Here is a 22,664-nt window from a genome sequence, read left to right as displayed (position 1 = left end):
TGCAGCTATCAAATGAAGCCTGCTGTCATTATATAGCAAAACATGTGTAGCATCTAGGCCCCTAAATAAGTGGTAAGAGTTTCGGTGATTAATGACAGTCGTATCATTGTGACTAACATATGTGTTTTGAACGGTATCAAAGAAAAAGAAAAAACTTAGTTCACAATGATGCTTTGATACTCTTGGCCCTTTAAGCGTTTATATGGACGATCAAAGGACATGTGCATGAAGATTAATGATCTTCTAGTTCTAAGTGTCACAAGAAGATTAAGGACACTTAGAGTAGTATATGTTCTATTTCTTTTTAGTCTTTTGACCGTACTATAAAGGAAGGTTAAGAGTTGTAGCTTGACCTAGGTGAGTCTAGACATATTTGATGCACACTTGTGAATCTCTAAAGCTAGGTAGCTCATACAAGCTTTTGGTTGAGTGTCCAAGAAGTTAGAACTCAAGATTCTTTAAATTGGATGAATTCAGCGAATATTCAACACACCGGATGATCCTCTGTATGAAGAGTGTACTCACCGGAGTTTACTTTGGTCGAGGTCAGCAAAATTCTCTAGCTTATCCAGGATGGTCCGGCGCCAAAATTGTTGTCAGCATCGGAGCAATTTCCTAAGAGTTCTGAGTTGAAAAATTGTTGAAGTCCACGCCGGATGGTCCGGCGTTCGAGTGGTGAGATCGCCGGAGTAATCTTTGCAGTACAGTCTCGGCTTGATTCTACACGCCGGATGGTCCGGCGTAGTGAAGAGTAAACGCCGAATGATTTTATACAGAGAGGTTGCAAACTATCATCTGGCCAGTTTCAATGCGCCGGATGATCCGGCGTTAGTCCGGATGAAACGCCGGAGCTTTAACGGCTAATGGAACAGTTAACGACTATTCTGTCAGGGGTATTAGCACCGAATATTCCGATGTGGAGAGAGTTATTCACACCAGACCTTCCGGCGTTAAGAAAAATTATGGGTTGTTAGGCAACAGCTAATTCTTGATCCTTAGCCTATAAATACCCACTCATTTGGTCTCATAAATTGCTCTTGCGACCCTGTAGCAGCTCATACACTCGGTGTGTCATTTAGAAGCAAGAGAGAGCACTTATGTTTAATTTCAAGTTCTTAGTTGAAGATTAAGGACATCTTTAGTGCTTGGAGAGTAACAAGTGTGCATCTAGCTGTTGTCTAGGCTTTGTCTTTGTCAAGTGAAGCTTCAAGCTTGTTACTCTTGGTGGTTGGCAACACCTAGACGGTCTTGGTGATCGAAGGTGTTCTCGGTGAGCTCTTGGAGGACTTGTGGGAGCCCCGGGAAGAGATGATGTACTTGGTTTGATGCTCGCCAATTCGGAGATGGAGAAGAGGCAATCAAGAGGGAGCACTTGAGTCTTGGTGACTCAAGGGGAATCTATATCCTTAGTGGATGCTCCAACGAGGACTAGGGGGAAGTGCCAACTTCTCGAAACCTCGGAAAAAAATTGGTGTTCTCTTCTCCAACTATTTACATTCCCGCATTTTACTTTGAGTATCTTGGTTCTTGTAAGTCTTTCTCTTTACCGTTCTCTCTCTTAGTTATCTTGTTTGTTTAGTTGCCTTGTCCTAGTTTAAATCACGTAGTTGCATTCTCTTTTATCTAGACTAAGGTTGTTATTTGTTTTAGAAAGCGGTAGAAGTTTTAATTAGCGTCCAATTCACATCTCCTCTTGGGTCATTCGATCCTTTCAACATGACATCTGGCATTGGGACATCAGCGTGTGGGCTGGAAAGCGCGATAAGACGCGAACAACAGTAGCACGTGAGACGTCGGGACAACAACATCACGCGACAACTAAAGCGCGACAAGACTGCTACCGATAAGAACATGCTGTATTCGGCATCTGAGGTGTTGAATACGATACTGTGCACTGTATACTACACATCAGGTGTAGAATACAGGCCGTATTCGACAACTCAGGTGCCAAATAAGATACATAATGCCGTATTCGGCATCTCAGGTGCTGAAAACAGTTGGTTCCACCTTTTTCGATACCTCGCGTAACAAAATTAGGTTTTTTTTAACAAAGTGCCAAATACAAATGATAAATTTACAAATACGTTACTATATTGCCTATTTTAACAAACATGATGCCATATATTATCTATTTTTATTTTTCCACCGGTTGAAAAGAACCAACCGTTCGACCGGGGATCCAACCGGTAAACCGTTATCCAGTCCGGCCCGGTTCGCGGCCCGGCTTTAGAATCCATGGTGCGTGTGCGACCGAAATTCTGCAAACCGCCCCTCAGAAAAGCCGCGCCCGCAGCCTTTATAGCGGAAACCCTCTCCTCGTTTCTTCCTCGTTTCTTCCTCTTCTCCGGCGTTTCATCCACCCTTCGTCTCTCCCCTAAACCCTAGCCCCTGGGTCTCAAATCCACTCTTCTCCGCGGCGATCGCCGCCGCGATCCGATCCGCCGTCCATCCGCCGGCGCCGGAGCCGCGCGTACGTGACCATGGTTGTCCCCCGCGCCCCCGAGGTAAAGCCCCGCGCCCCAATCGCCACTCCCGCCACTCTAACGCTCCAGACGCTCCGTCACCGTTTCGTAGGGAGGAATTCGCGATTCGGGGATGGTTTCGAATCGCGTGCTCTTCGGCTGGTGCTGCGGTGGTGGATTTTGTGTTTTTGTTTTGGCTCTCCGTGTTCTGAACCGTTCTGGCGCTTGTTGTTTGCAGCAGCCGCACCAGGACCAGGACCAGGACGAGGAGGTGCTGGTCCCGCACCAGGATGTCGTTGAGGGGCCGCAGCCGATGGAAGGTGAGATTTTCGGTGCCTCTCGGGTTTTCTCGAGTACAGTTATCTGGCTTGCATCTTTTGGAGCTTTATGCTAATACATTATCTTTTGTAGCGTCCTACTCTTTTCTGTTATCAATGTTGAGATATGATTGGGACTATAGTACTGCTGTTTCATGACCTTAGTTTTCACTATCTACTGGCTGCTACGCTCTCAAAGTTATTGCTTTGCACATATTAGTTTGGTCATGATATTAGAACAGCTGGCAATGCGATAAGTTTATGTCAAGCGACTGTTGTTTGTGGATCTGAACTATTAAGTATAAAGAGGACAATAATGGTTATTCATTGTTGCAAAGTACTGTCACCATCTTTATTTACGCCTTTCAATATTTGTGTCACTTGTGATCTGTGAGGCAGATATAACCTACGTGTTGGGAGTTTTCGAGCTACTGTACTTTTATGAGAACATAAATATTCCATCATGAAATGTTCAAGGGAAAATAAAATTCTGCTTCACAAATTTTTCTCAATTATGCGTGCTCGCAACTTTTGCTGATTATTATTAATCAAACTATGTGGAATTTCTGGCTGAATTTTGTTATGGTGATAATGCATCATCTGTACTTAGCTATTTTTATTGGAAATATTATCGTGACCAACCAAGGTCATTTGGATATATTCTGCCATGAGCGTTGACATTTGACATGGAGTCACAAATGACTGACATAGAAGAATTGTGTCATCCATTTGAATGAACTAGATGCAGATGCAACGGTGCATGATTACGTTAGCAATTGAAGAGTGATAGGTCTGTTTCCTTATGGTGTTAGCTATCTGCAATGATTTAAACATTAAAGCCATCATATTTATGGTACTGAACCATGCTATCATTGCACATATGGCTCCTACAGATAGTCTCACGCATTCGAGACTATATATGATAATCGATAGGGTTATCTAACTAGAGCATCTGATGGAGATAGACATTCTATGCAGTCTTGCATGCATTCTGTTCATTATGCGACCTGTGTTGGTGAGTATTTTATTTTACCCATGGTTCTCATAGAGTTTGTACATGAACTTCTGTGGGGTTGTTAAGTTACTAAATTGGTGCTAGTTCTTGGTTGCCTGTAGTGTCTGCTGTTAGTTTGTTATTAGGTCATGGAATGCAGGTCATGGTGTCTTCTGTTGTCTGTGCAGATTGACTAGTACACTCTAAATGCTAGATGTGTGCATAGTTGGTACAATGGTTGTGTTTTTTTTGTCAATTGACACTGTGGAGGCGAAGTTTAATGAAGTCTGGAGGATGCAAAACCTCATTACCTTTTCCTCCTCGCTACCACTGATTACTTATTCTTTGGTCTTATTGCAGAATCTGCATCAACCATTGAGAACCAACTCATGCCAGATACATCTACATCCAGATTTACATGGTCCATTGAATTTTTTTCCAAACGCAATGTTAGAAAGCACTACTCTGACGATTTTTTAGTTGGGGGATATAAGTGGTAAGTATATGCAGCTGCTCATCGCTTCTAATTGTGCAATCCGGTTATAGAGCTTAGTTTAGTGCCTTATATTACCTCCTCGCAGGCGTGTGTTGGTCTTCCCAAGAGGAAATAATGTAGATCACCTTTCAATGTACCTGGATGTTGCTGATGCAAATGTGCTGCCTCCTGGCTGGAGCAGGTATGCACAATTCAGCCTTGCTGTGGTAAACCAATTAGACAGCAAACTATCATCAAGAAAAGGTATTTCCTGTTATCTCTGACCTACCTCATATCTGCTTGCCTAAAAGTTACAATAGCTTCCTTGGTGTTCTTAGCATCATAACTGCTTTTCATTCTTTTGCATCAGCGTAAGTGTACATTCATATAGTCAGCATGGAGTTTACTCTGCTTGCTTATGAATACAATTGTTTACTTTCCTTTGTTTTTTCAATGTTACAAATGTTTCTTTGTTCTGTGACATATCGATAGTAAACAATGGCCTTTTTATAAGATATTACGCACAAAATATTTTATACTATGCTGCATTGTGCCTTGATATTTTCCGATGTGGTTGATATGTATTGCACTGTTCTTCTCTGCTGCAAAATGGGTAGCTAAATTATTTCAACTTCTGAAACATAGAGGTTGGAGCATTCAAGGTGAAGAACAATACAGGAAGAAAAAGCTCCCAAGTCAATAGATAAAAGAGAATGACTTGTTGAGCAAAAGTTTGCATAAAGTAGAGTAACTAACATCCTACTTGACATTTTTTTTCTCTATGTTGATTGAAAAAGCAATTTTTCCAAGGAAGTAAGGTAATACACAATAATGTTTTGTGCTATGTTGTGTGTCAATTCTTGACATTTTTTGATGTGGCTGATGTGTGTTCTGCTGAAAAGTAGGTAGCTTAATTATTCCAAATGTCAACTAATAGAGGTGGAAGTGTTCAAGGTGGATAACAGCAAAGAGTAACTAACATTTTTCCTTGCTGATATTTTTTTTTTAAACTCTAGGTTGGCTGAAAGAACATTCTTTTTTTTATTGGGATCAAGTTGCATTTCTATTTTGAAATGTACCTCTTGGTTTTCATGCCAATAGACAGGTTTTTAGGAGCATGTTAATTGACACAATTCACCAGTCATTGTTTGATGTGCTTCCTTTTTTTCTCCCACAGAAGCAACACACCAATTCAATGCCCGAGAAAGTGATTGGGGTTTCACTTCTTTTATGCCTTTGGTGGATTTGTATGACTCTAGTAAAGGATATGTTGTGAATGATAAATGCATTATTGAAGCTGAGGTTGCTGTGCGAAGAACTGTTGATTTCTTGAACTATGACTCCAAAAAGGTGACCGGTTATGTTGGTCTCAAGAATCAAGGAGCTACGTGTTACATGAACTCTCTTCTTCAGACACTTTATCATATTCCTTACTTTCGGAAGGTGGGGCTGCATTTCTGCTTTTATCTTATGGTTAATCTTTCATTGTGGTATTGATACTGAAATCATATTTTAGGCTGTATATCATATGCCTACATCGGAGAATGATACACCTTCAGGGAGCATCCCATTGGCTTTGCAAAGTCTTTTTTACAAACTTCAGCATAGTGACAATAGTGTTGCTACAAAAGAGCTTACAAAATCTTTTGGATGGGATACCTATGATTCTTTCATGCAGCATGACGTTCAAGAATTGAACAGGGTTCTCTGCGAAAAGCTAGAGAATAAGATGAAGGTTTGTCATTCAATTTTGTAGAAAATAAATAAATTACCCTTTCATTAATGTGCAGCTATTCTTTTCTTTCAGGGAACTACTGTGGAAGGAGCAATACAAAAATTATTTGAGGGTCACCATATGAATTATATTGAGTGCATTAATGTTGAGTACAAATCTACAAGAAAAGAGTCATTCTATGGTAGGTAACAAGGTGTTACTATGGACCATTTTAAAGTGGTTTTGTTGAGATTACAGAGTTATAGCAGATTTTGTTATTTACCCTCCAGATCTTGCACTTGATGTCAAGGGATGCTCAGATGTATATGCATCATTTGATAAGTATGTTGAAGTGGAGATGTTAGAAGGTGATAATAAGTACCAATCTGAGCAACATGGTCTGCAGGTGAGCTCAACTTCTGCTATCTATAATCTTTTTTTGAAGAAAATATCTATAACCTTCAAATGTTGCGTCTGACGAGTCTGAAGGTTTTACTATATGCATTTTAAATTTTGTCAGTGCAGTTGAATTAATTTACTGTAGAGGTAGTGTGTTCCCTTTGTCCAGCTTGCAGATTCATCTTGAACAGGATCTGTGCCAAAACCAAAGTAGATAATCTCATTAACAATAAGTAAACAATGCATCCTCATCTGTTGAGGCCATACTTGATTCTAGTTTGCATGGTAATTTAGGTTTTGATGCTTGGCTTGTATTTATTTTGTTTAAATTACCAAACATGCCTTCAACTAATTGTTATTTGCTACTTCTGATAATTTGGTCGTTAATGTAGACCTAAGTGCTAATTTAGGGTGCAGTAATGATTTTTTAATAAGGAAAAGATGCTTTGATGAACATGTGGTATGGAAAAAAATATTATAAGATAATTGTTAGATTTGTTTTGTAGTTTGAAAGAATTTTCTATCTTTTCCAGGATGCCAAGAAAGGGATGCTTTTTATTGACTTCCCTCCAGTTTTGCAACTTCAGTTAAAACGGTTTGAATACGATTTTGTGCGGGATACAATGGTTAAGGTCTGTACTTGACTTATCTTTATCTTTGCCTGCATACGTGTTTCCCTTTTATGTTTTTTTACTTTCTTGGCTAGGAGTGTACCTATTGGCGAGAAGCTCTTCATAGGAGGAGACCTCAATGGCCACGTGGGTACATCTAACACAGGTTTCGAGGGGGTGCATGGGGGCTTTGGGTATGGAAGCAGGAATCAAGAAGGAGAGGATGTCTTAAGCTTTGCTCTAGCCTACGACATGATCGTAGCTAACACCCTCTTTAAAAAAAGGGAATCCCATCTAGTGACCTTTAGTAGTGGCCAACACTCTAGCCAGATCGATTTCGTCCTCTCGAGAAGAGAAGACAGGCGTGCTTGCCTAGATTGTAAGGTGATACCTGGAGAGAGTGTTGTCCCTCAACATAAGCTTTTGGTGGCTGACTTCCGCTTTCGGATACGTGTCCAGCGGGATAAGCGCGCTAAAGTCGCTAGAACGAAGTGGTGGAAGCTCAGGGGGGAAGCGGCTCAAGCTTTCAAGGAGAGGGTAATTAAGGAGGGCTCTTGGGAGGAAGGAGGTGATGCAAACAATATGTGGATAAAGATGGCGACTTGCATTCGGAAGGTGGCTTCCGAGGAGTTTGGGGTGACGAGGGGAAGTAGAAGCGAAGCGAAAGATACCTGGTGGTGGAACGAGGATGTCCAGAAGGCTATCAAGGAGAAGAAAGAATGTTTCAAACGCCTACACTTGGACAGGAGTGTTGACAACGTAGAGAAGTACAAGGTGGCGAAGAAGACCGCAAAGCGAGCAGTGAGTGAAGCAAGAGGTCGGGCGTATGAGGACCTCTACCAGCGGTTAAACACGAAGGAAGGGGAAAGGGACATCTATAAGATGGCCAAGATCCGTGAGAGGAAGACGAGGGATGTCAACCAAGTCAAATGCATCAAGGATGGGACAGATCGACTTCTGGTGAAGGAAGATGAGATTAAGAATAGATGGCGAGAGTACTTCGACCAGCTGTTCAATGGAGGAGGTGAGAGCTCTTCCATTGAGCTGGACGACTCCTTTGATGATGCCAACAGGCGTTTTGTACGAAGGATTCAAGAGTTTGAGGTCAAGGAGGCTTTAAAAAGGATGAAAGGAGGCAAGGCAATGGGCCCTGATGGTATCCCTATTGAGGTGTGGAGATGCCTTGGAGACATAGCAATTGTATGGCTAACTAAGCTTTTCAACCTTATTTTTTGGGCAAACAAGATGCCCGAAGAATGGAGGCGGAGTATATTAGTACCAATCTTCAAGAATAAGGGGGATATTCAAAGTTGTACTAATTACCGTGGGATTAAGCTGATGAGCCATACGATGAAGCTATGGGAGAGAGTCATTGAACACCGCTTACGAAGGATGACAAGCGTGACCAAAAATCAGTTTGGTTTCATGCCTGGGAGGTCGACCATGGAAGCTATCTTCTTGGTACGACAACTTATGGAGAGATACAGGGAGCAAAAGAAGGACTTGCATATGGTGTTCATTGACTTAGAGAAGGCCTACGATAAGATACCGCGGAATGTTATGTGGTGGGCCTTGGAGAAGCACAAAGTCCCAACAAAGTATATTACCCTTATCAAGGATATGTACGATAATGTTGTGACAAGTGTTCGGACAAGCGATGGTGACACCGATGATTTTCCAATTAGAATAGGACTGCACCAAGGGTCAGCTTTGAGCCCTTATCTTTTTGCTTTGGTGATGGATGAGGTCACAAGGGATATACAAGGTGATATCCCATGGTGTATGCTCTTTGCAGATGATGTGGTGCTAGTCGACGATAGTCGGACGGGGGTAAATGGAAAGTTGGAGCTGTGGAGACAGACCTTGGAGTCGAAGGGTTTTAGGCTTAGTAGAACTAAAACTGAGTACATGAGGTGCGATTTTAGTACTACTAGGCACGAGGAAGATGAGGTTTGCCTTGACGGGCAGGTGATACCTCAGAAGGATACCTTTCGATATTTGGGGTCGATGCTGCAGAAGGATGGTGAAATCGATGAAGATGTGAGCCATCGAATCAAAGTCGGGTGGATGAAGTGGCGCCAAGCTTCCGGCGTCCTCTGCGACAAGAGAGTACCACAGAAGCTAAAAGGCAGGTTCTATAGGACGGCAATTAGACCTGCGATGTTGTATGGCGCAGAATGTTGGCCAACTAAAAGGCAACATGTCCAACGGTTGAGTGTAGCGGAGATGCGCATGCTGAGATGGATGTGTGGCCACACAAGAAAGGATCGGGTTCGGAATGAGGACATACGTGATAGAGTTGGTGTAGCACCAATTGAAGAGAAGCTTGTCCAACATCGTTTGAGATGGTTTGGGCATATACAACGCAGGCCCTCAGAAGCGCCTGTACATAGCGGAAGAATAAAGCGTGCGGATAATGTCAAGAGAGGTCGAGGTAGACCAAACTTGACATGGGAGGAGTCTGTAAAGAGGGATCTGAAAGACTGGAATATCACCAAAGAACTAGCCATGGACAGAGGTGCGTGGAAGTTAGCTATCCACGTGCCAGAGCCATGACTAGACTTGCAAGATCTTATGGGTTTCATCTATAGCCTACCCCAACTTGTTTGGGACTGAAAGGCTTTGTTGTTGTTGTTGTTGTTGTTGTTGTTGTTTTTTTACTTTCTTTGTGGTGCTTAAGATCACATAAGAGAAGGCTACCGTCGGGGTTTGATCTCTAACAATGTATCCGGGATGTACCAGACGATGGGCGTGTTGATCTACTTTTCTGTGGGTTTGTGTGTGTGTGTCAAAGGAATTCAAGAACACAAAGATATATCCAGATTTAGGCCTCCCGTGGGCCAATAGCCCTATGTCGTGTATTTTCTTATGGAGTGTATGAAATGGTTACAGAGTGTTCTCTCCTTTGCTATCTGGGTCTCCACCCCTTTATATACAAGGGGAAGAGACACTTATACAAATGAACCGTGCCAAAACAGGCGACAGACCTATACCCTACGTAACCTAGTTATTTCTAGCTCATCATGACGGTGGGTATGCACGCCACCCTGCTCAGGTTGTTCTGCATGCCCTGTCTCATCACCAAACGCCGTCACACTCATTCGTCAGGCCATCCTATAGCATTATGCTACGGGACGGGTCACTGCAACACCACGCCGTCCCACGACCATGCTCGTCGAAAGGGAGTGCCTGCCCTGGCTAGTCGCAATGTCTCATACCGCGACCAAGGGGCTGGTCGCGTGAGCCCCATCCTAGTCGAGCGGTGACGCCATGGTCTTGAAAATATCTATTGCCGGCTAACATCATGCGGTGTGGGGCCTGCCCTATTAGGCACCCTCTTATCTATTACACTGACAACTACAATAATGTTGTATTGAGGATATGGGTTTGTGTTTCCGAACACGTTCCTGTAGTAAAGGATATGGAGAAATTAGAACTGGCTATGTTTCGTGCTTAGTTTTCATTGCCTCGATCTACTTGAACTTCTAATGTAGTTATCGTATGGAATTTTTATCATCTATCACTCGTTTCATATGGATATTTTCTGACACGGAGTGTGGGTGCAGTTATTTGTTTAGTGGTTGACTTGGATATTCCTTGGTTGCAGTTTGGCCAAACTGTCAATAAACTTTATTATCATAAGTATTATAAAATATACCAGATATCATTCTGCTGCCAAGCAGTGCATGAGCCTGCATAACGTACACAACTTGTTCTTTCAAATTCCAGGACAGGCTTTTTTTAATCTTTCATCACATATAAGCCAAAAGCACATGCAAATAATCTTAGCCAGTGTATTGCAGGTTGAAGATTTTCCATAGCTTATTGCACCATTTTGGTTTTAGCAAGAGCAAAATAATGGGCATCTCGGGCATATAATTGATTGACGGCACATTATATTAGCATCATTTGCTATTACACTTTTATGTAATGTTATGATCCACATGGACCATTAATTGCAACTCTTTTGAACAAGGCTTACATTTAGAAAATGGTTCTAAATATTCAAAACGCTGGGTTTAACAGCTAATAAGGGGAATTTAACAGTCTGTTAGTGATTTGAGTGTTCTTTAAATAATTAGGTTTGCTAGGGGTTGGAGGCACAACCATACCACGAGGCACACATGTAAAATACTTTCTTGTGCATATGTTATTTGCAATATTGCACTGTTTAAACTAAATTGATTTGCATAATGTAGATAAATGACCGTTACGAGTTCCCACTTCAATTGGATCTTGATAGAGACAATGGAAAATATCTTTCTCCGGAAGCTGATAGAAGTGTGCGTAACCTCTATACTCTTCACAGGTAATAGTTCAATAAGCTCCTCATTCGCATATTTTTCTTTTGTTTTGTCACTCAAATTGTCTCACCATATTAATTATTATAAGGAGGTTAGATTTTACATGTTACCAATATTAATTATGCTCATCTTATTTTAGTCAAGTTCGCATACTATTTATGTTTTGTTATTTTGTAAGCTAAATTCCTTCCCATTTGTAATTTGTAATAGTGGACAAACTAATATGGTGAAAGTATGGTACTTGTTTAATATTTTTTCCCTTACGTTAACATGATTTCCACAATTCAGTTTTGTTGTGTGTTTAAGAGTAGTTTGGGCCTTTATACTAATCTTTGTAGCTTCTCTTTAATGCAGCGTACTAGTTCATAGTGGCGGAGTTAATGGAGGACACTACTATGCTTTTATTCGCCCAACCCTTCAAGATCTGTGGTACCATTCAGTTTAATATTCAACTAGTAGAACTGTTCTTATGTCTATACTTACTGGAGATGTTTGACTGATATCAGATCAAGTTCTTATTTTTCTTTAATTCATCCCAAAAGGCGATTCAGGCAATAGCTATACAATAAACATTATATGAAGTCTGTACTATCGATTTTAAGTTCAGATGCAAAGAAATCTTGTCATATACTCGTAAGCTTATGATGACACCTTAGTGATTTTTTGGTCATTGCTCTATTGTGTAACTCACGAGTCATGATCTCATAATGGAAAGATCTGGATAAGCAAACTTCTTTTTGAAGATTGACCTTTTCCACATGAATAAGGTGATGGTCATTGCTCTAATGTGTAATGCATTTACTTTGCAACATGAAAATTTAGGTACAAGTTCGATGATGAACGGGTGACAAAGGAAGACATGAAGCGGGCATTAGAGGAGCAATATGGTGGTGAAGAAGAGGTAATTAATACCCTTAAACAATGAAACTTCTTCCTTTGGCCTTAACTATGTTGTGTTCTTCTGAAGATATTTTCTTGGTCTCAGCTCCCCCATACCAACCCTGGATTGAATACTACCCCACTTAGATTTACCAAGTATTCAAATGCTTACATGCTTGTGTACATTCGCGAAAGTGACAAAGATAAAATCATCTGTGATTTGGATGAGAAAGACATATCAGAACACCTTAAGGTATTACTTGTTCATTTTCAGTTTCATTTCTTAGATGTGGTAGAGTTTGTTCTAATATCGTTTAAATCTTCCCAGACTAGGCTAAGAAAGGAACATGAAGAAAAGGAATATAAGAAAAAGGAGAAAGCTGAGGCTCACATGTACACTGCATTGAAGGTTCGACTTATTTTAGTTCATTATGTTATCTGGTGAGACTATTTCTCAGTTGTTACTTCATTTATACAATCACTCAGGTGGCCAGAGACTCTGATTTGGCAGAGCAAATTGGAAGACATGTGTACTTCGATCTTGTGGACTTTGACAAAATTAATAGCTTCCGTGCACCTAAAAGCATGTCAATCAATGAGGTCAAGGTATTATCTTCAGGGCTTTATGTTTGGATAATGAATACTGATGATAGATCAAGACATGTTCTAAATTTAAGATATGCTTTTGCTTGTATATGCGTAGAATAGTAAGCTACTTCCTCCAAAATGAATACTTGCTGCTATGTACTTACTATCCTTTATGCTTCCTTTTACCTTGTACTATTGCACTGAATAATTGGCTGCAACATTAGGATTTTTCCTTTTGTACCTTTTGTTTTCAAGCATTTCCAGTATTCGGACTTGTATAATTGAACGGTGTTTTTTTATATCTAGGTTACCATAGTTTGTAGCCAATGGATTAGGACATCAGGCATGAAAACACTGTAATTTAATGACACAGACTAATTTTATCAACATGCTAGCATAATAAACAAATTATAATAAATGTGGATGATACAAAGTGGATTTCTAAAATGAGCATATGCTCATTTGTTTCCTTAAGTTTCATGCTACTCGTCTTTTAATTCTTTTATCAGAAGTCGTGCGGTTGGATTTTTTTAGTTTGAACACTAACATACTGAAAGAGTTGCATAGGCTGGCCGCATAAAAATAGCATCAGGAGACTAGATTTGTTATTAGACTAGCCAACTGGTGTAACTAATTTACTGATGCTGTTAGTATCTAGCAAATGAGAAAAACTATTTTACTGGGCCGCTGTTGCTCCAATTGCATTCTTTGGTATCCACTATGTAATTGCTATGTCAAAATCTGAAATTTTTATGTTCGATACGTTTTGGGAAGAAATGTGGCTTTGTGATTCCATGATGCTTTCTTGGCAGGAGGAGCTTTCAAAAGAATTTGGCATCCCGGTACAATCCCAACGATTTTGGTTGTGGGCTAAACGGCAGAACAATACCTACAGGCCTAATCGGACATTGACTCTCCAGGAGGAAACATCTGCTGTAAGTAAACTATTGCAATATATTAGTTGTCTAACTTTACTTGACAGTGATTATTTGTTTCCTAAACTTTCAAGGGACTTAATGTTGAAAAATAGCTGGCAGGTTTGCTTCCTGCATGTTCTATCCATTTGGCATATGTAAAAATATGTTACTTCTTATAGTGTTGGTGTTGGACTTTTTCAGAGGAACATTCAAATTATTCTCCTTAAAAGAACAACTGTGATAATTGCCGCTACCTGCACAATGGATGTTGGATCTGTAAAAGATAAAAAATAGAACATAAAACTGCAAATTTCATGAGTCATTTTTTCCCTCCCACTCCCCCACCTTACAGGCATTACAATTGAATTTGTTGTCGTTAAGGGGTGGACTTACCCTTACCCAGCCTTAAAAGGGCGCTTGGTGCCCCGACAGGTGGACCCTAACCTGCACAGGACCTGGTGATGAAACAAATAATCAATAGTTTATATATTGGTATATGCAAGCATCGGTTCACAATATATATTGGTATGACTTGATAGCTAATGTAACCACAACGGGTCGTATGTGTTCAGCACATATTCTCTTCATCATTCATTTGGGCGATGCAATATCAAATCCATATGCTGCTTTGATTAAGTATCCATTTCCTTAATTCATGGACTATCAAGTCGACCACTTTTAAGATATACCCTAGTTCTGTTGGTTGTATAAAGTTCCATTTGTTTTATATTTGTCACTTATCTCGATTCACAATTAATGAAATGTTTTTTTTTCTTGGGCAGATTGGATTGCTTAAAGATGCAACAATAAACAAGTTACAGAATTCTGAAGTAAGGCTGTTCTTGGAGGTTCATTTTGGACAGGTTAAGTGATTAACTACTTGTTCAATTGCTTTTAGTTGCTCAGTGTGTTTTATTGATGTAATTCATCTACCGAACCATACTTTGCATTGGTCTTGTTACTTGTATAACATCTAACATAGCTTATGACACATACAGCAGAATCATCCAATTGCTCCTCCTGTAAAGACCAGGGAAGATATATTACTTTTCCTCAAGCTCTATGATCCCGAAAAGGAAGAGCTGAGGTTCATTTCTATCTCCCTAATATAGCTATTTATTTGTTTAGTTATTGGTAACTCAACCAAGCTGAATAGATACTTTGTGATTACGAAACAGATATGTCGGAAAACTTATCGTGAAAGCTTCAGGGACACCATCGGATATAGTAAAAAGGCTGAATTTGATCGCTGGATTTCCGCCTGATGAAGATATTGAGCTGTATGAGGTTAGATATAATTTTGCTGGAGTATCAGACCTTCAGCTGTGCTTATTACCATTCTAAATGCAGATGACCATTACCTAAATCTCAAAAAGTTTTTGTGGTACTCTACTTATTTTCCTTAAACCTCTGTAGGAAATAAAGTTTGAACCAAGTGTGATGTGCTTACCAATCGATACTGAGGTTTCTTTCCATTTGAGCCAGGTTTGGACCATTATGACATTAATGTTTTGTTCTTGTTGATAATTATCTTTGCTTTACTTATGCCCTCTTGTGTGCTGCTGGCAGCTTGAAGATGGTGACATAATATGCTACCAAAAACGCTGTTCGCCAGATAAAATGGATCAATATCGCTATCCTAGTGTCTCTTCATTCTTCGAGTATATACATAATAGACAGGTTATTTTTGTGGCATGAGGCTTAGCGGCATATGCTTTTGGAGCAGTTATTTTCTTTGGTTACCTAGCGTTACACATGTCTCATACTTTCTGCAAACTGTTAACTTCCTATGACTCTTGTGGCCATGTGCCTTCTATCAATAACATCAGCAATGGTAGGTCTTTGCATACTATGCCATTATCTTTATGATTACCAATGACTAATTTTACTTGTCAAGAACGTGGGCTCATGTCAACAACAATGTCTTTTGATGGTTGGTTGGATTGTTGACGTCTTGCTTTGTTGGAATTGTGGAATATGCAAAATTACAAATTCATCCTTGACAATGGCCATATTTTTTAATCTGTAGTTTATAGGAAATAGGATGGGAGAAAACATGGCCCCTAGCCTTATAACCTTACGTTTGTTTGGTATACTGCCAATACCCTGCATAATTGACTCATATCGCTGTAAATAGTGAATAATTGCTGATTGGTTCCACTAATGGATAAAAAACATCTGATGTGTTGATGGTGTTAGTGTTATATGTTACAGGGAGAATGATTGAAAAGACAGTCGTTGGAATAGAAACTAAGTTCTTCTGTTACTATAGTACAAGTTTGCGACGAAAGTTTCTAGAAAACAACTTAGGAATAAGATAAAGACATGCAAATTAATAAGTTGACATGCAACCATATTCCCTTTGCTCCAAAAAACTTATGCTTAGTACGTTCTTGAGAAAATGCAACTTTGACTACTATTAATTACCACAGCGTGTTGGCAAAAAATATATAAGATTGTCTATTTATATGATGAAATTACTTCTTTTTGAACAAATATGTTCATTGTTTTCATGTGGCCAATCTTGACATTTTGAAACGTCAGAATGGATGTAAAAATGACAAGATTTTTTACACCAGAGTATCTTGCAAGATAGTTCTATTGATTCCTGAGTAGGCCATTTAGTTTTTTATTTCAAGTTCCAGTGTAAATAGCAATATAAATGCCACTTTGGAGATTGATCTTTCTTTTTCGGGTTACTGCACTGGTTTCATCAACACCTTAACTGCTTTTTTCTCTTCCGTTATTATTATTTCAATAAGTTTGAAAAGTGCTAACATTTCTGTATTTGACTCTGACCCAACTAGCAAATTAATGCACTCAAAGGGAGGTCATGAGTTCAATTCTGGAATTCCTCGATTTTCTTGTATGCCAAGTTGGGGTTTTATGTTGGTGTGTGGGTGATATGAGTTTTTTTATGTGTAGCGAATAATAAATATATTATACACTTTTAATTATCTCAAAAGGGAAATTTGGATAAATGCCATTGGAAAAGTTTTGATTTTTCAGAACTTTTATTGGAGGTCCATACGCGTGCAGGGCTAGGACCTACATGTCAGACTCAGCTAATTGCATTTTCGAACTGGTTGCCAATTTTTTTAGAAATCAAATGTGTAAAAGTTGCTCCAAAATAATATCAAGCATTTTCATCACTAAAAAATAGAACACCGTTGACTGCACAATTGAATGCAGGCCTCCAGTGATCTCAATTTTGTTGTAAAATGAAATTATCAAATTACTTTTATTAGTTTCTATGAGGACAATATTATACATGACATAATTGTGCGAAGATAAACGGATTCTGGTTTTTAAATTCTGATCAAAGGATGTTAGATGTTGCTTTGTTAATGCGAATGGCATCACATTAAAAATTACATTCTGCTTTTTTATTTTACTGATTGTTGTCTAATGGTTTACTATTCATTACTTGTTGTTTTCTCTGATAATTTATTTGCTGTTTTCTGTAGGTTGTTCATTTCAGATTGCTTCAGAAGCCAAAAGGAGATGACTTCTCTCTGGAGCTGTATGTGTTAGGATTTTTTTGAGTCTGCATCCAATCACTGATATTTTTTCTTGCAGCAATAGTTACATTAACTTTAACTTTTTACTTGTGAAGTTCAAAGTGCTCAACATATGATGATGTTGTTGAGAAGGTTGCTCATAAACTATGTCTGGACGATCCTTCTAAAATTCGGCTTACACAACATAATCCATTTTCTCAGCAACCCAAACCTCATTACATCAAATACAGAGGTCTTGATCATCTTTCAGATATGCTACATCATCACAGTCAGGTTTGGGACCCTTTTTTCGAGTGTTCTGATGTACTGTATTTCTGTTCAGATTACTTGAGCTTCCTTTGATTTAGCAGATGTGTGACATATTATATTATGAGATACTGGACATTCCTTTGCCTGAACTGGAAGGTCTAAAAACATTGAGAGTTGCTTTTCATAATGCTACAAACAATGAGGTTAGTTTGTACCCATTGTGTGCTTGCAACTGCTTATATTTTCCTGACCATGTCCTGAGATAATGCTTACTTGTCAGGTGTCATTTCACTCTATCCGATCACCAAAAAGCAGCACTCTTCTTGAGTTGATTGAAAACTTGAAGTCAAAGGTGAATTGACTGCAGTAACTTGTTATATTTCTTTGAATTGGTGTGGGCATAGCGAATTAATTCTGTATTCTTCATTTGTTCCTTTATTAGGTTGAGCTTTCTTGTAAGGATGCTGAATTCCGGTTTTTTGATGTCTACCTTCACAAGATATGCAAGGTACTTCAGTAGTTCGATGATGCCATGGAAGATATCCTTCTCGATTTAATTATTCTCGAGTACTTTTGACTGAGCGAACGTTTCGGCCCTTGGACATTAACGGTTATGATAATTTATTTTATATGGATACCCTTTGAACTAATACTGTAGAGATTATTTCTGAAGGCAGTGCACCAGTCTGTGATGGACCAAACTGAAAAATTATGGGGTCAAGGACCAAACTGAATATATAGGGGTGATCCAGATACTATACTAAAATCTAATTATATTTTGTGAAGCCAAAATGCAAGAATGTTAGTAAAATTCCAGGTCCCTGCCCAGCCCCCTCTTCTGCCAATGCCAGTCCCTTGTGAGTTCTCTCAGTCTCTCAACTATAGATCTCAGTGGGACTGTAGATAACAGTGCACCTGCCAGGGGCTACTGGAATATGTGAGTACCTTTGGCTGGCAGCTCAGAACGTGGGGCTTGAGGTGCTGCTGATGCCTCCAAAGATTTGGTGCATCAGAGGTTGCGAAGGGCATGTAGGTGGGTGAGATCAGATGCCATTTTAGCTAATACGGTACATAGTATTTCTGACAGCAGCACACCAATCTAGCCAATGTTTTTTTGGGGGAGTGGGTGGGTTGTGGGTGTTGGGAGGGAAGATAGTAAATGACTATGTTATTCTAATTCCTGGTGGGAGCCTAATTGTGTAAACATTATTAGATTTCATGTCCCTGCCCTGCCTGCTACTGCCAATCCCTTGTGGGTTCTCTCAGCCTCGCAACTATAGATCATGGTGGGAGCTCTGATAGCAGTGCACCTACTATTTGGTGCCACTGATGATGTAGATATATTTGGCTGAAAGAACATGATGGTGGGTTCGAGTCCCCGCTGATGGTTCGAGTCCCACTGATTACTAGAAATCTTCTGAAGAGGAAAAGGCTCAGAATTGAAGGAAATGACTATAACTGTGTGCTCTGCAACAGTAGGGTAGAAGAGACAGCCTCCATCTCTTCTTTGATTGCCCTTTTGCCTCCAGATGCTGGAGTTTCGTCAGTATCACTTGGGACCAACATCTTCATTTCTTCCCAATGATGCATAAGGCAAAAAGGGAGTTTCATTGCCCTTTCTTCATGGAGATCTTCATCATCTCTGCTTGGACTATCTGGAAGCAAAGAAATGAGTTTATTTTCAGAAAGATTAATCCTTCTTTTTCTAGTTGGAAAGTTAACTTTGTAAAGGTGGTGTCTTTTACAATCTCTAAGGATGTCTGTGTCCTTGAGACCCCTGGTCTCTTCTTGGCTTTCTTCGCTTCTTTAAACCCCTTCCTCTCTTTCTCTCCTCTTTGTTGTCCCCTTGTACAGTTCCCTGTTTTCTCCTTGTACAGTTCCTTATTTTTTTATTAATATATTTACCACAGTAGGGGATTCCCCTACTGTTTCCCTTTAAAAAAAAGATATGGTGCATCAGAGGTTGTGAGAGGTGTGGGGTTTAGGAGTGATGGTGAGTTTGTGACTCTTATTGGCGTTTTCTTTGTTTGATTAGGAAGAACGTAACACATTATGTTTGTATGTCCATTAAGTTTTACACTTTCTTTATTTGGAAAGTTGCCTTTCTCCATCTTTGATCAAGATGATGTTCAGAATTTTTCAAGTTGCCCTTTTTTGGATGATCAGTCGATTGCTTCATGTAATTTGTAGGTGTATGAACCTGCTGACAAGTTAGATTCAGTTAGTGACCATCATGGACCTCTTCGTATTGAAGAGGTATGCACCATTATGCTAGGGGGATTCTACGGAACTTTTATTGGCATTTTCTGCTATAGTTTTTTTCCAGTATTGAACTTAGTGTTTCCGAAAGTAAACTGCTGCCTACCCCTCACATATTGTCCTACTTTGTATTGTTTGTCAGGTTCCTGGAGAAGAGAAAATTGCTGGGCCTCGAGACCGTTTGGTTCATGTCTATCACTTCTTCAAAGATAATCATGTACATAACTTTAAGCATTTCATTCCTTAAACTTCAAGGCTCCCTGTAGTGATTTGATATTGTAAATGGAACCACATACATGCAGGATTTTAACCATTTTTCAAACATTTCCCGGACCATGGCAGACCATTTGCCGGTCCAATCCCATTCTTGTCACATCTTTTTTTTTCTTTCAAATTTTCAACTATTTTAACTTCTTACAGCAACATAGTTCAAAAAAAAAGGAGCTCAATTCACACTGTTATCAGGGTCTGCAGTACCCCCAGGATCCAGCTGGATTTTTCCGATTCTTGGTGTTAGCCAGCTGGTTACCGCTGGAATTTGGAACTTTTCATGTATGTAGTACAACATGATTCGATTTATAGGTTAGGATTATCATCACATAGACCATCCTTGGACATCATACCTGGCCATTGATTCACCTGATGCACTTTGGGCAGGTTGAGATTTCATACAGTTAAAATTTTGTTAGCCGAACCACTAGATTGTTCAATTTAACTGCTGTAGTCAAAATGACTGGGGTCTAACTATTACCCTGTGTGGGCCACTATATAGGCTTCTAACTTCCACAGGTATCTGACCTGCCAAAAGCTTTTCATCTGGGTTTGTGATTCTATTACCATATGTGTTTCCATGTACCTAGTTTTTTAGTAAATCCTAATGCAAATATTGTGCTTGTTCTCATGCCTTCTGAGAAGCCACCATGGTTCAGTAGTTGTTACTTTTATTGACCTTAGTCACTTTATCTCTTCAGCACATTCAATATTTTGGAGAACCTTTCTTCTTCCTGATTCACGATGGAGAGTCTTTGTCGGATATCAAAGTACGGATTCAGAAGAGACTTCAAGTTCCTGATGAGCAGTTTCTAAAGGTACTTGTTTCAACCTTGTAATAGGATCGATTTCTGCCTTTAATTTATGTTGACAAATCATTTAAGCACTTCCGGGTATAGCTATTCTGTTGACTATTAGTTCTTATTGCTTTGCTAATCATCCCCCCCCCCCTACTGCCGAATATATTGTCCGAATTATGTGGGCAGCGTTAATGCGTCTCCAGTGCACAATTGCTGATATCACTGTCTTATGGACATTTTGGCTTGGCTGGAGTAACATTAGCTAATGCATAGTGTACATTTATGTGTCATTTCACTATTTTATACCTTTTTATCTTATACTGGATGCTATCTGATGTTATGTTGCTTTGATCAGTGGAAATTTGCTTACTTTGCATTCAGTCGGCCAGAGTACCTCCAAGATTCAGATATTGTTTTGAGCCGATTCCAGGTGGTTTAATATTTCCTTTTGGGGGTCGTACAGATCTTTTTTCGCAAGAACAGGGTTGAATGAAAAATTAAGTCTTATCTAACTTTTTCCTGGTATTTTTCTTTAAAGCAGAAATATATTTATGGAGCATGGGAACATTACCTTGGTTTGGAGCATACAGCCACTACCCCAAAAAGGCCCTACTTGGCCAGTCAGGTATCACTCCAAGGAATGTTAACATTATGGGTCACTGTTACATGAACGCAGGGCATATTCTGACTGTAGATTGACACAATTGCAGAACCGTCATTCACTTGAGAAGGCAGTGAAGATTTACAACTAAAGATGGTGATATTTCACTTTTGTGTGATGGATCCTGAATTACTTCTGTGATCATTGCGAAAATGAATGGTTAGGAACATCATCTTAGTTTACCCACACCATGCAGAACGCCTTGCCGAAGTCTATCTTACTATTCGTTGTTTTGGTGTGCCTTTTTGTTTTGCCGAACTGTATATGAGGGCACTGTCCTGTTCTACCAATGCGAGTTATTTTGTTTTTGGTCATGTACATGGAGGAGGCTTTGCAAAGAGTCAATCTGTTGCAGCTTCTCTAAAAGAAAATTTTCAGTTGGTTTGATGTACAGGGTTCTTATAGCAACTCTTTCCTGTAGGTAGTTTTTGGAGGCTGTATATCAGGGCTGATTACCTTAGTGTCCATTTGTGTTCCCCAGCAGTGTTCTGTGTGGGGTTGTTGACATTAACCTCATGAAACCTGTTTCAGTTCTAAATTAATATTGATTCAGTGTTTTTTTTGTATCTTTTATTGTTTATGAGTAAACTGCACAACAAGTACAACAACTTGTTGGTGCATTTGAGGTCCAAAGTGGCAAGTGTGCCCTAGCCAACTTATGTGGCGTCTATGTATGGTCCAGCGTGGGCGTCTCTTTTCAAAAAGCTCCCTCCAAATAACAGACCGGTTTCCTCTTCTTCTGTTCAGCTCTCTACTTCAGTATCTGTACGTGCGCGTCGTAAATACGATCGCTTAGTTCGTCTAGAGCGACGGGCTAAGTCGGCGCTCCTCGTGTAATTGGTGTCAAGTGCAAGCTTGCACACGCCATCCACGACGGTGGACATATATGGAGCCCGTTCGTCCAGTAGCAGGAGCATCGCGCCTCCCCCCTCCTTTGTTTAACTAAGCTTTCATCTAATTGCTTCGTTCATTGTATCTTGCAGCCCGCCCATCCCACTCCAGATCTGTGCATTGCATAAAGGCTAAAGAATCATCTCCCTGAAATCCAGACCACTGAGTGCCATGCCATTTTCTTTTATTTGTTTGCTGAAATTTCAGTTTATTGGAAGACTGGCAAGCCTTTTATTCAGAGCGGACACCCATAGATGTAGAAGCAGACGAGGGAGAAGATGGACGAGCTGGTTGACAAGTTCAAGAGCTGAATGGTGAACTTTCGGAAGCGTGATGCTGGATCAAATTTGCTG

The 22,664-nt window shown here is 39.9% G+C and overlaps 1 protein-coding gene across 3 annotated transcripts; it reads left to right on the top strand.

Annotated features, from left to right (window-relative positions):
* Nucleotides 1–2,268: 2,268 nt before the first annotated feature.
* On the top strand, nucleotides 2,269–21,986 carry LOC133908846 (ubiquitin C-terminal hydrolase 13-like). 3 transcript variants are annotated; one of them, XM_062351027.1, is made up of 32 exons: nucleotides 2,269–2,504; nucleotides 2,701–2,782; nucleotides 4,134–4,269; nucleotides 4,355–4,512; nucleotides 5,426–5,691; nucleotides 5,765–5,983; nucleotides 6,056–6,164; nucleotides 6,253–6,368; nucleotides 6,895–6,993; nucleotides 11,172–11,281; nucleotides 11,631–11,705; nucleotides 12,099–12,177; nucleotides 12,262–12,408; nucleotides 12,484–12,564; nucleotides 12,642–12,761; nucleotides 13,556–13,678; nucleotides 14,443–14,523; nucleotides 14,662–14,747; nucleotides 14,839–14,947; nucleotides 15,077–15,145; nucleotides 15,230–15,340; nucleotides 17,128–17,183; nucleotides 17,277–17,454; nucleotides 17,532–17,633; nucleotides 17,711–17,782; nucleotides 17,873–17,938; nucleotides 19,621–19,686; nucleotides 19,832–19,906; nucleotides 20,661–20,777; nucleotides 21,115–21,189; nucleotides 21,298–21,384; nucleotides 21,470–21,986. In XM_062351027.1, the coding sequence occupies exons 1-32, from the start codon at nucleotides 2,481–2,483 to the stop codon at nucleotides 21,509–21,511; spliced, it is 3,336 nt and encodes a 1,111-aa protein (XP_062207011.1). In that variant the 5' UTR covers nucleotides 2,269–2,480; the 3' UTR covers nucleotides 21,512–21,986. The 3 variants fall into 3 exon arrangements, with proteins under 3 accessions (XP_062207011.1, XP_062207010.1, XP_062207009.1); XM_062351026.1 differs by having other exon boundaries at nucleotides 14,659–14,747; nucleotides 21,301–21,384; XM_062351025.1 differs by having other exon boundaries at nucleotides 14,659–14,747.
* Nucleotides 21,987–22,664: the final 678 nt, after the last annotated feature.

The sequence above is a fragment of the Phragmites australis genome, chromosome 2 (genome assembly GCF_958298935.1).
Source record: "Phragmites australis chromosome 2, lpPhrAust1.1, whole genome shotgun sequence".
NCBI classification, from domain to species: Eukaryota; Viridiplantae; Streptophyta; class Magnoliopsida; order Poales; family Poaceae; genus Phragmites; species Phragmites australis.
The sequence above is the reverse complement of the archived record's forward strand: the minus strand, read 5'-3'. Positions and strand labels throughout refer to the sequence as shown.